The 10259-nt window shown below is 33.5% G+C and overlaps 1 protein-coding gene across 1 annotated transcript; it reads left to right on the top strand.

Moving 5' to 3' along the window:
* Positions 1-837: 837 nt before the first annotated feature.
* Positions 838-9452, top strand: LOC133171998 (GTPase Era, mitochondrial-like). Its single transcript, XM_061306792.1, has 11 exons — positions 838-884; positions 1287-1451; positions 1885-2012; positions 2211-2288; positions 2665-2711; positions 3537-3598; positions 5747-5859; positions 6641-7048; positions 8066-8212; positions 8840-8923; positions 9331-9452. Exons 1-11 carry the CDS (start codon positions 839-841, stop codon positions 9439-9441), a joined length of 1389 nt encoding a protein of 462 aa, XP_061162776.1. The 5' UTR covers position 838; the 3' UTR covers positions 9442-9452.
* Positions 9453-10259: the final 807 nt, after the last annotated feature.

Raw genomic sequence — 10259 nt, 5'->3', positions numbered from 1 at the left:
TTTTTTAAAACACGTACATCACATATATAAGTACATATTTCAAATGATAAATTTCTGAGTTTTGGTCGCTTACTGAGACTTCGATCCAATGTTTCAACAGACTGTCATTACATTAATTATACAACAGCCCTTGTATCATGTTGTGAATTTTGAATTGACTGTGTGGAAGTCAATACACAATTTACAACATGATAATTTTGATAATTGACCCAGTAAATTCAAAATTTACAATATGATACTTGTTATTTCCCAATTCAGTGCACGCAGATATACATGTACACTGTAAATTCTATATGTAACTGTTTTTGAAGATTGGGAAATGAAATAATAAGTCGAATGAAATTATTATAATTATATTTATCGTTCTACGAAATATACCTAATGTACATATCAAATGATCTCCACTAATCCTCTTCTTAACTTGTATAATCTATCGTCCGAGGGGAAACGCTGATTTAACCGCAAACTTAGAGGAGAAACTGCATAGATTTCTCAAGCACTTTATTATCTTAGATTTCAACAATTAACAAACACAAAGGATGACAATTCTAATGCCCAGATATTAATTTTTTTTTACGTTATACTGGCTGTTTAACTTTGTTAAACCTTTGTTATCTCAGCCCCCAAAAGAGGATGGGACCATGAAATTCATAATTTTTGTTCCATTTCATCCATAGATATGTTTCACGAATGCCATTATTTTAAATATGGTAAATATTCATATTCCGTAAATTCCACCTGTACATGTAACTACACATGTATATGTTTTACAAAATAACATCGGGATCGGATTCTGCAACAACGAAGGGAATATGAACGAGTTAACTATAATTTAAAGATGGCCGCGTCCATATCAATGAGGTCTACAATGAAATTGAACAAAAGTAAGCTACTTTACACAACGTAGGAGCAAGAAATTTTAACAGAGAAATAATCAGTTCATCTAGTAACAGAGAAATAATCAGTTCATCTAGGTTTAGATTTGATATGTCTTATTGCGTGAAATCTTGTTATACAACACAAAGGAGAATTTTATGGAGTAAATTCGAACTAAGGTGTACAACCTGTTTTTCCCAATCGACGTATATAGAAAATTTATTTTTATTTTGTAATCGTCAGTTTAATAATCTTATTCTTGTTACTATCTTTGTTGTTTTCTTGTCATTTTTATACGTAATTTATGGTAAAGTACATTGTTTAGCCCTTGTAACAAAGATTTTAGTTCAAGTCTTGTTTTCAATTGTCATTTTGAAGAGTAATTTTAAATATATGTGCTTTATTTTCAGAGTTGTCGTGGAGTCATTTAAAGTTGATTCTCAATTATCAGAGAATTCAGATACAGTTGTGTAGTACTAAGAATGTGTATCATGGCAAAGACTCAGATTATTTTGGAACAGCTCAAAAGTTTCCAGAATTTCATCCTGAAGATAGACGAATATGTTTTACACCAGGCAAGTAATTGAGAGTAACAACAACTTGTAGGATTAGAGATGTGGAAAGAGTGTCTTTATTATGATTTTGTCTTGGTTTTTTTTTGGTTTGTTTTGGGTTTGTTTTGGTCTTTTTATTATTGTGGACTAAACTAAAGTTTCTTATCATGTATTAAAAGTTTCACAAAAAAATAGTTCTTAATTATATATTGTTATGCCTTTTTTATGCCGCAAAATGGAATTTAAGAGTTTTTCTTTATTGCGTTGTACTTATACATTGTATCATGATACAGAGTTGGATTGTGTCATTATCATTATTGAGTTATCCACAATATTCAACTCTAATATTTTCATTGTTTATGAATAAAGAAAATCATTAGATTAATAGTAAAAATGAAGATGTACAAATTGCTTAAGAATATTGTATAAACTGGTAATGTTTTTTCAACCACAGAGGAACAACTCATGAAGATAACAATGCCACCAAATCAACCGGATAATTCTAAAATTCTGCGGATGGCAATTATTGGTGATCCCAATGTAGGAAAGTCAACTCTTATTAACAGATTGTTACAACATAAGGTAAGGAACTTATCAGAATATTAATGTGTGAAATAAGGAATTAATTACTTTGAGTTTTGGAAAGACAAAAAGCACAAGGATAATATTGTATGAGAGTAAAAATAAATCAATGCAAGAACATTAATTTACGTGTTGTTTTATTAATTTTAATAGACATATATTTTTTATAATTTGTTATTATTTTTTTTTAAACTTCAGATCCTTCCAGTATCTACAAAGATCAATACAACAAGAAAAAACACCCTTCTAGTCTTGACAAAAGATGAATACCAGATAGTATGTGGAATTTCTGTTCCATGCATGTATACTGATCTCCAAATTAATCAAAACTTTATTCAGTGTGGCAATACTTTACAAAAGATATGTCTGTAGCAGGGTTGTCCCTAAGGTTTGAAATAGCAGGGAACATTAAACAAGTTGAAAGGGGTTTGGGGTTCATCTCGTAAGAGGGGGTTGAGGGGGACTACCAGAATAACCAGTGGATGATGTCATAATGGGTGGGGAAATTTCCCGGTCCCTGGGTCTTAGAGACAACTCTGATGTAGGCCTTAAACTTAAAAGGAGGGGGGATTAAATTATGAATTAAATTTTATTTTAGTGAGGCTTAGTCAGACTGAATAACTTTTATCTGATATATTTTTATTCTTTGTAGATATTTGTAGATACCCCAGGAGTTTTAAACCCTAAAACAAAAGCAAGGTAATACTATGGCTCATTGGAAATTTTCAAAAGTGCATTTTCTTTACTGATATGCCTTGATAATTAAAACATTCCTATGTTGTTTGTTTTTTTCTTCTACAAAGGTACTTTATAACTTCAAATTTTAAAAAAAAGGAAACAGAACAAAAACAAACAGAAAAAATATTGGCAAATGTCATGTAGACATAAACATTTTTTATTATAAGAAGACATTCTTTAGATTGAACTCTCTGTCTCTCTCTCTCAAAAAAAAAAACAAAATTTGTGAAAGAGATGCCTGTTTTCTTTTTTCTACTTAAACTGCTTGTTTAAAGGAATTTACTACTTGTTTCTGAGATACTTAATTAAGGAAAGAGGCCAATAAGTACAATTACTTAAGAAATACTTATACAAGTATTTTAGATCAAACTAATCTTTACTTCAAAACAGTCATCACTGCTTCAAAGCACTGGTATTTGCTACACATTACAGTAAAATTCAGTCATAAGGTAGTAACAGTGACTTTGAATTTTGCTTTTTCATAACCAAGGTTATTTATATTCATAAAATAAATAGATATGGAAAAGTCTTTAACGGGATTCATAACAAGTTTGTTATAACTGAGAATTCCTTATAACTGAATTCCTTATAACTGAGTTTTACTGTAGCGTGTATTTGTATGTGAGTAACCACAATTAATTTTTATGTCTGCTTTCCTTTTTGAATGTGTGGAACATTTTACGAAGATTCAAGACCGGTGTCATGAAGAAAGTCTAAGATTTATCAATTGGTTGCATAAATGCATAATTTGTATGTTGCATACTTCCGTATATTTGTCTGTTTTAGACATCGTGTCCCATCATCCCTTGTAGTGGATCCAGATAAAGCTGCTGATAATGTTGACTTGTGTAAGTAAATGATGGAATGGAGAAAAAAAGGTTCTAGAAATTAATTATTAAATGATGATAAGAAGTTTTATTAGCTCACCTGAGCCAAAGGCTCAAGTGAGCTTTCCTGATCAAAATTTGTCCGTTGTCGTCGTCGTTGTCGTAAACTTTTCACAATTTCATCTTCTTCTCCAGAACCACTGGGCCAATTTCAACCTTGGATGAAGGGGATTCAAGTTTATTCAAGTGAAGGGCCATGCCTTCTTCCAAGGGGAGATAATTGCGAATTCATGAAAAATTTATGGCATCTTTCAAAAATCTTCTTCTCAAGAACCACTGTGTTAGAAAGTTTGAAACTTATGTGGAAGCATCCTCAGGTAGTGTAGATTCAAGTTTGTTCAAATCATGACCCCCAGGGGTAGGGTGGGGCCACAGTGGGCTATCAAAGTTTTACATAGGAATACATGGGGAAAATCTTTAAAAATCTTCTTCTCAAGAACAGCAAAGTCTTGAATGGTCATATTTATACGGAAGCATCCTCAGATAGTGTTGATTCAAGTTTGTTCAAATCATGACCCCCAGGGGTAGGGTGGGGCACAGAGGGCGATCAAAGTTTTACATAGGAATACGTGGGGAAAATCTTTAAAAATCTTCTTCTCAAGAACAGCAAAGTCTTGATTGGTCATATTTATATGGAAGCATCCTCAGATAGTGTTGATTCAAGTTAGTTCAAATCATAACCCCCTGGGGCCACAGAGGGCGATCAAAGTTTTACATAGGAATACATGGGGAAAATCTTTAAAAATCTTCTTCTCAAGAACAACAAAGCCAATATTGGTCATATTTATATGGAAGCATCCTCAGGTAGTGTTGATTCAAGTTTGTTCAAATCATGACCCCCAGGGGTAGGGTGGGGCCACAGTGGGCGATCAAAGTTTTACATAGGAATACATGGGGAAAATCTTTAAAAATCTTCTTCTCAAGAACAGCAAAGTCTTGATTGGTCATATTTATATGGAAGCATCCTCAGATAGTGTTGATTCAAGTTAGTTCAAATCATAACCCCCGGGGGTAGGGTGGGGCCACAGAGGGCGATCAAAGTTTTACATAGGAATACATGGGGAAAATCTTTAAAAATCTTCTTCTCAAGAACAGCAAAGTCTTGATTGGTCATATTTATATGGAAGCATTCTCAGATAGTGTTGATTCAAGTTTGTTCAAATCATGACCCCCGGGGGTAGGGCGGAGCCACAGAGGGCGATCAAAGTTTTACATAGGAATACATGGGGAAAATCTTTAAAAATCTTCTTCTCAAGAACAGCAAAGTCTTGATTGGTCATATTTATATGGAAGCATCCTCAGATAGTGTAGATTCAAGTTTGATCAAATCATGACCCTCTGGGGTAGGTAGGGCCACAATGAAAGTTTAAACTTGTAAGGAAAAATCACAGTTAGTCAAAAAAAATGTGTAAGCATCCTTAGTTAGTGTAGATTCAATTTTGTTGAAATCATACCCCCCCCCTCCCTTTTAGGGGTAGGTCGGGACCACTAATGCATTTAAGCATTGCAATACTAAACTGATTTTTGCTTTTTTCCCAGCCATAGTGCTCAGGTGAGCGATGTGGCCCCTGGGCCTCTTGTCTTAATCTTCATCCTCAAAGGCAGTGATATGTATCTATAGCAATACTCAACATAAGTTAACAAACTTAATATACATGCAGAGAACAAAATAATATTTTGTCACCAGGTAGTGTCAAAATAATGAAATATCAACTACTGTATACAGGGTTATTTTTGCCACGTGTTATATTTGCCTTGTGTTATTTTCACCCTTTCACACTTGCAAACAATTTTGCCCCGTTTTTAATTTCCTCCAGTCACAGATTTGTTTAAGAAATTCTACTTTTTTCTTTTAATTTGCCCCTTCTTAAATTCGCCCACTTGTGTCCAGGGCGAAAGGGGCAAAAATGAAACTGGGGAGAAAATTTCCCTGTATACAGTGGATATAACAAATTACAAAAACATGTATAATGAATATATCAAAGCAGTTTTGGTAATTCCTTAAATAAAGATTTTCTTTAAATTTGATTTTACATGAATGTTATTGTGACCAATTGATATTTTCAGTCATGTTAATGCTAATTTTTTTTATTCTTCGGACATTTTCAGTGGGAGTTGTGGTGGATGTCAAGGACAAGTTTCGTAGAAATACACTGAGTAAAACCGTGATGAAAATACTTCATCTCCATAGAAACACACCAACAGTACTGATTTTAAACAAGGTAAGTACTTTATACAATGCCATTAAAGGGGCTGGGACACAGATTTGAAGTTAATATTTTCTCAAATTTTCTGAATAATATCATGGCTTATATGTTGCTATAGCATTTTACATGGAAATATAATAAAAGCGTGTTCAAAGTTTCTAATTTGGAATAAATAAGAATAAAAAACATTCAAAAATCATGTTCATAAGAGAACCATGCAACCATCCTCTTGTAGATTCAAGTTTGTTCATTGCATGACCCCATGGACTGGGTTGGGGCCACAATTGGGGAACAAAATTTTATACAGAAATATTTAGACATCTGCAAGAAAAGGTTACAAATTGTAAATTGAAATCAACCTGTTACCTTAGATATACATTATACTGTAAACAAAGGTGGTTGAAATCACTGACTTAAATTTGGAGAGGATGACAAGAGATTACATTTTATCAGTTGTTAAGAAGAGAATGCTGACTCATGACAGCAGTGTTGCCCATGGTTCAATCTCAATATTGTAAAAACAAAAGCTACAATCAATGTATTGATGATTTTAACAATTACATGGTAAGCAAAGTGAATTAATAACTCCTATGTACAGTTGAACCTTGTTATCTCGAACTAGATGGATCCAAGAAAAAAACTTCAAGATATCCAAGGATGTAAGATATCAAGGGTAAAATACTTAAAAAATAAGTGGTTGGGACGTCCAAATCACTTCGACATGGTATTCGAGATATCAATGTTTGAGGTACCGAAGTTCAACTGTATATGAATAATCAATGTTTCCAAAATTTAGGTCGATGCTGTAGTGAACAAGAAAGGTCTCCTGAATACAATCATCTCCTTAACAAACAAAGAGTTAAATGAAAAGAAAATACCTTTATGGATGGACAAGAGAACACACAAACTGACAAGGAGAGAACAACAGGAAGACTTCATTGACTCAGTGATAGAAAAATACAAAGCCTCGAAAACAAGCAGTGGACAGTCTTCCAGCAAATCTGAGGAAACTTGTGCAGAGGACACTAGTGAGGAGCAGGATGAGGAGCAAGATGTGTCCTCAGAGGAGGATTTGGATTTCAGAAAGTACATAGCGAGATTAAATACTTGTCCAGAGACTGCTGTGCAGAAAACTGGCTGGTCAAATTTCAAGGAAGTTTTCATGGTTTCTGCTCTAAAGGACGATGGTGTTGATGATTTGAGGGTGAGGATTTTTTAATAAAGCTACGGTGTTTTTCAGTTTTTAAATGTAAATATTTTTCAAGTGACATGAATGATTATCTTGTTTCAGTAAAACTGATGAACTTTTTAATATGCCATTTTTTGGCTCACCTTGGTAGTCATGGAAAGCTTACTCCATACCCCTGGCATCTGTTTTCAAGGTTAAAGGTTTTTAACTGGTCCATTTTAAGTATTTATAAACCTTACCTGGACTAATATACATGTATTTAGGAATGCCCAGTCATGTTTTGGATGCTGGATCTAACTCATACTTTTTAGATGTTCTCAAGTAACTGTAAGCCCTACATGGACCAAACTTGCATGGACATTGCATCCAACAGACTTGCTCGGGAAGCTGCATTAGACATATTTTCTGAATGAGTGACCAAGTAAAAGTTTTGGGAGCAGGTCCATTCCCAGGTAACTATAGACATACCTGAGTCAAACTTGCATGGTTGGTGTACCAACGGATGGACATTATCAGACTTGTACTGGATGCAGCGTGTGACCTCTATTTTCCAGCTGAGTGACCAGTTAAATCTTTTGGATCAATTCCATTTCCAACTACCGGTAGCTTAAGTTCTACCTGGAGACCAAACTTGCAGGTGTGATCAGATGCATTTAAGGATGCTCACTAGTACGCATGTTTTGGATGCTGCATCTGTATTTTCTGGATAAATGGACAGGTTAAAAGTTTTAGGGGGAAGTCCATTCCCAAGTAATTGTAAGTCCTACCCTTGATCAAACATGCATGAAGTTTGACTTCAGGTGCTATATATCTTGGATGAGTAACTAAAACATTGTAATCATTATGATGAAAGTTACTTTTAATGCATCCAAGTAAATAATTTGATATGAAACTTTGTTTCACTTGGACTACATTTGTTGAGCCATGCTTTGTAATCTTTGATTACTTATGTTTTGCATAGTAATGTAATGTTCATACTAATTCATCAAAAAATGTTCATTTATAAATAAGTAACTTGTATAAATTTTGCAGGACTATATGTTTTTTTGTGCCAAGCCAGGAAATTGGCAGTACCACAGTTCAGTGTTAACGGATGAATCACCTTATAAACTGGCAGAAAACATTGTCTGGGAGAAAATGATGGACTTTGTCAAATTTCCTGTTTATGAATTACACCCTGTCAGTATTTAAAGTCATTTTCACTCATCTTTAAATTAATTAAAAATATCAAGCTTTGGCTCTTAGTTGGAGGCATCAAAGAAGGGAAACTGCTCACATGTTTTGAAGATTTTAAGGTTCATTGATACTCTGATAAGAGAGATAACTCTTAATAGGATAAATTGAATTATTCCATTATCAAGGACAAGGTAGGGTAAGGGCTGAAATTTAGCCCCTTATTTGATATAAAAATTAAAACAAAGTTAAAATTGTGATATTTTGCAGTTAAGAACTTAAAATGATTGTTGTTTCAAAACTATCACTGTAACTTTTATTCAAGGCATACACAGGGGCCACAAGAGGGTGCCAAAGTAGGACATTTACCAAATTTCCTCAATTCTGATGGAATTTTATCAAATTTGAGATACTTTTCACGTCGGGAAACATACAGCACAAGCTTGCCTATCTGAGATTTTTATAAAAAAGATGCATCTGATACTAATGCATGATATACATACATGATACATTTTATATGAGGTTATATGAATCTTAAAACTTTTTTTCCAAGTGCAAACTAGAAAAGTAACTTTCACATCCCCTATTTTCCTTATCTATCCCTGAGTTATAATATTTAGAATTTTTTTGTAGCAAATTAAGCTGTGGAGGTGGGACTGGGAAACAGACAAGTTAGATGTCATCATGAACATCGAGTGTGGGAACAAATTTCTTGTGGTGAGTGAACATTGGTTATTTCATTGTTATGAAGTGATGGAAAATTATATTTTGATGTGAAATGTTCATCAATCCTAATGCATATTTCAAGGAAATTATCATTAAACCTTCTATATATAAGTATCTTTATAAGGGATGGAAATATTCACAAACAAGCTAAAAAAAAAAATCACTAATTTTTTTAATAAAATCTATGTACAGTTGAACTTTGATATCTTGAATACCTATACATGTATCTCGAATACCATAAATGTGTTGAATTGACTTGGAAGTCCTCACCATGCATTCCTTTATCATTTTACCCTTGACATCTCCAATCTTCGGGCTTTGTCTTGGTCCCATAGAGTTTGAGATAAAAAGTTACATACATGTAATGCTAATGGTACTTTTGTATTATTTCATTTTAGGCAACAGTTGCAAAGGAAATTCCAATCATTGTAGAAAAAGCAGTAGAAGAGCTGAGAAATCTGTTTAAGTGTCTTGTTAGGTTAGAATTATTGGTGCTGCTCAAAAAATAAATTCATTACAACACTAGTGGGTATTGTTTGTGTTTTTTAAAATAAAAATATGTCTCCCCTTCAAAGTTTGGTTTCCCTATATTTAGCAACATTAATGAAGGACAAGTCTAAATGTCTTATTCATGCTATCCATATTTCATACTCTCAAAACAACTCTCTCTCTCTATATATATATATATATTAAAGTTTTACATAGGCAAAAGTTTTAATTCATCTTTTGGTAGAATGCATCCTGTCTTAATCAGCATTTAGTATTGTAAGTTTTAAGTCTAAATTTCAAAAAGTTTTCAATTTATGGCCTGGATATTTTTTTTTAATTTTGACCTTGATTTAAGAAATGGGTCAAGGTAAAAAAAAAAATGGTACGATGCATCTCATCTTAATCTTATTTTCACTGTGTTCCAAGGCTGAAGTCCTAATTTCAAAGTGTTCTCAGTATATCATCTGGACGTTTTTGACCTTGGTTTAAGAAATGGTTCAAGTCAAATATTTTAGTGCATGGCATTTCACATTAATCTCATCTTTCCAAGTTCTAAGTTTGAAGTCCCAACATCAAAGGGTTCACAAAGTCTAGACATTTTTAGGTCACTCGAGTCACACGTGACCTATTGCTGTTTTTGTCAGACAACATCATTCAGTAAAACATTTTCTTCTCTGAAGCAATATTACCAATTTACAGGTAGGTCCTGTAACATTGTCGGAACCCATGGGTTTTCTTTCTGTTACACTACATTCAACCAGGTTGAACGTAGTTCAACGGCAATCAAACCCGTCTGACTACCATATTCCTCCCTACTTAAAGGTCTTCTACCTCCGAA

This window comes from Saccostrea echinata, unplaced genomic scaffold (genome assembly GCF_033153115.1).
Source record: "Saccostrea echinata isolate AGI-Se365-2 ecotype Australia unplaced genomic scaffold, CSIRO_AGI_Sech_v1 ptg000054l, whole genome shotgun sequence".
Classification (NCBI taxonomy): Eukaryota; Metazoa; Mollusca; class Bivalvia; order Ostreida; family Ostreidae; genus Saccostrea; species Saccostrea echinata.
This window is presented reverse-complemented; position numbering and strand designations above follow the sequence as displayed.

Bases quoted from the DNA above. Each gene is read 5' to 3' on its own strand.
- LOC133171998 (XM_061306792.1), top strand. From the start codon at position 839: ATGGCCGCGTCCATATCAATGAGGTCTACAATGAAATTGAACAAAA. The intron at 5,860-6,640 runs GTAAGTACTTTA...TCCAAAATTTAG, and splicing joins CAGTACTGATTTTAAACAAG to GTCGATGCTGTAGTGAACAA. The intron at 8,924-9,330 runs GTGAGTGAACAT...ATTTCATTTTAG, and splicing joins GTGGGAACAAATTTCTTGTG to GCAACAGTTGCAAAGGAAAT.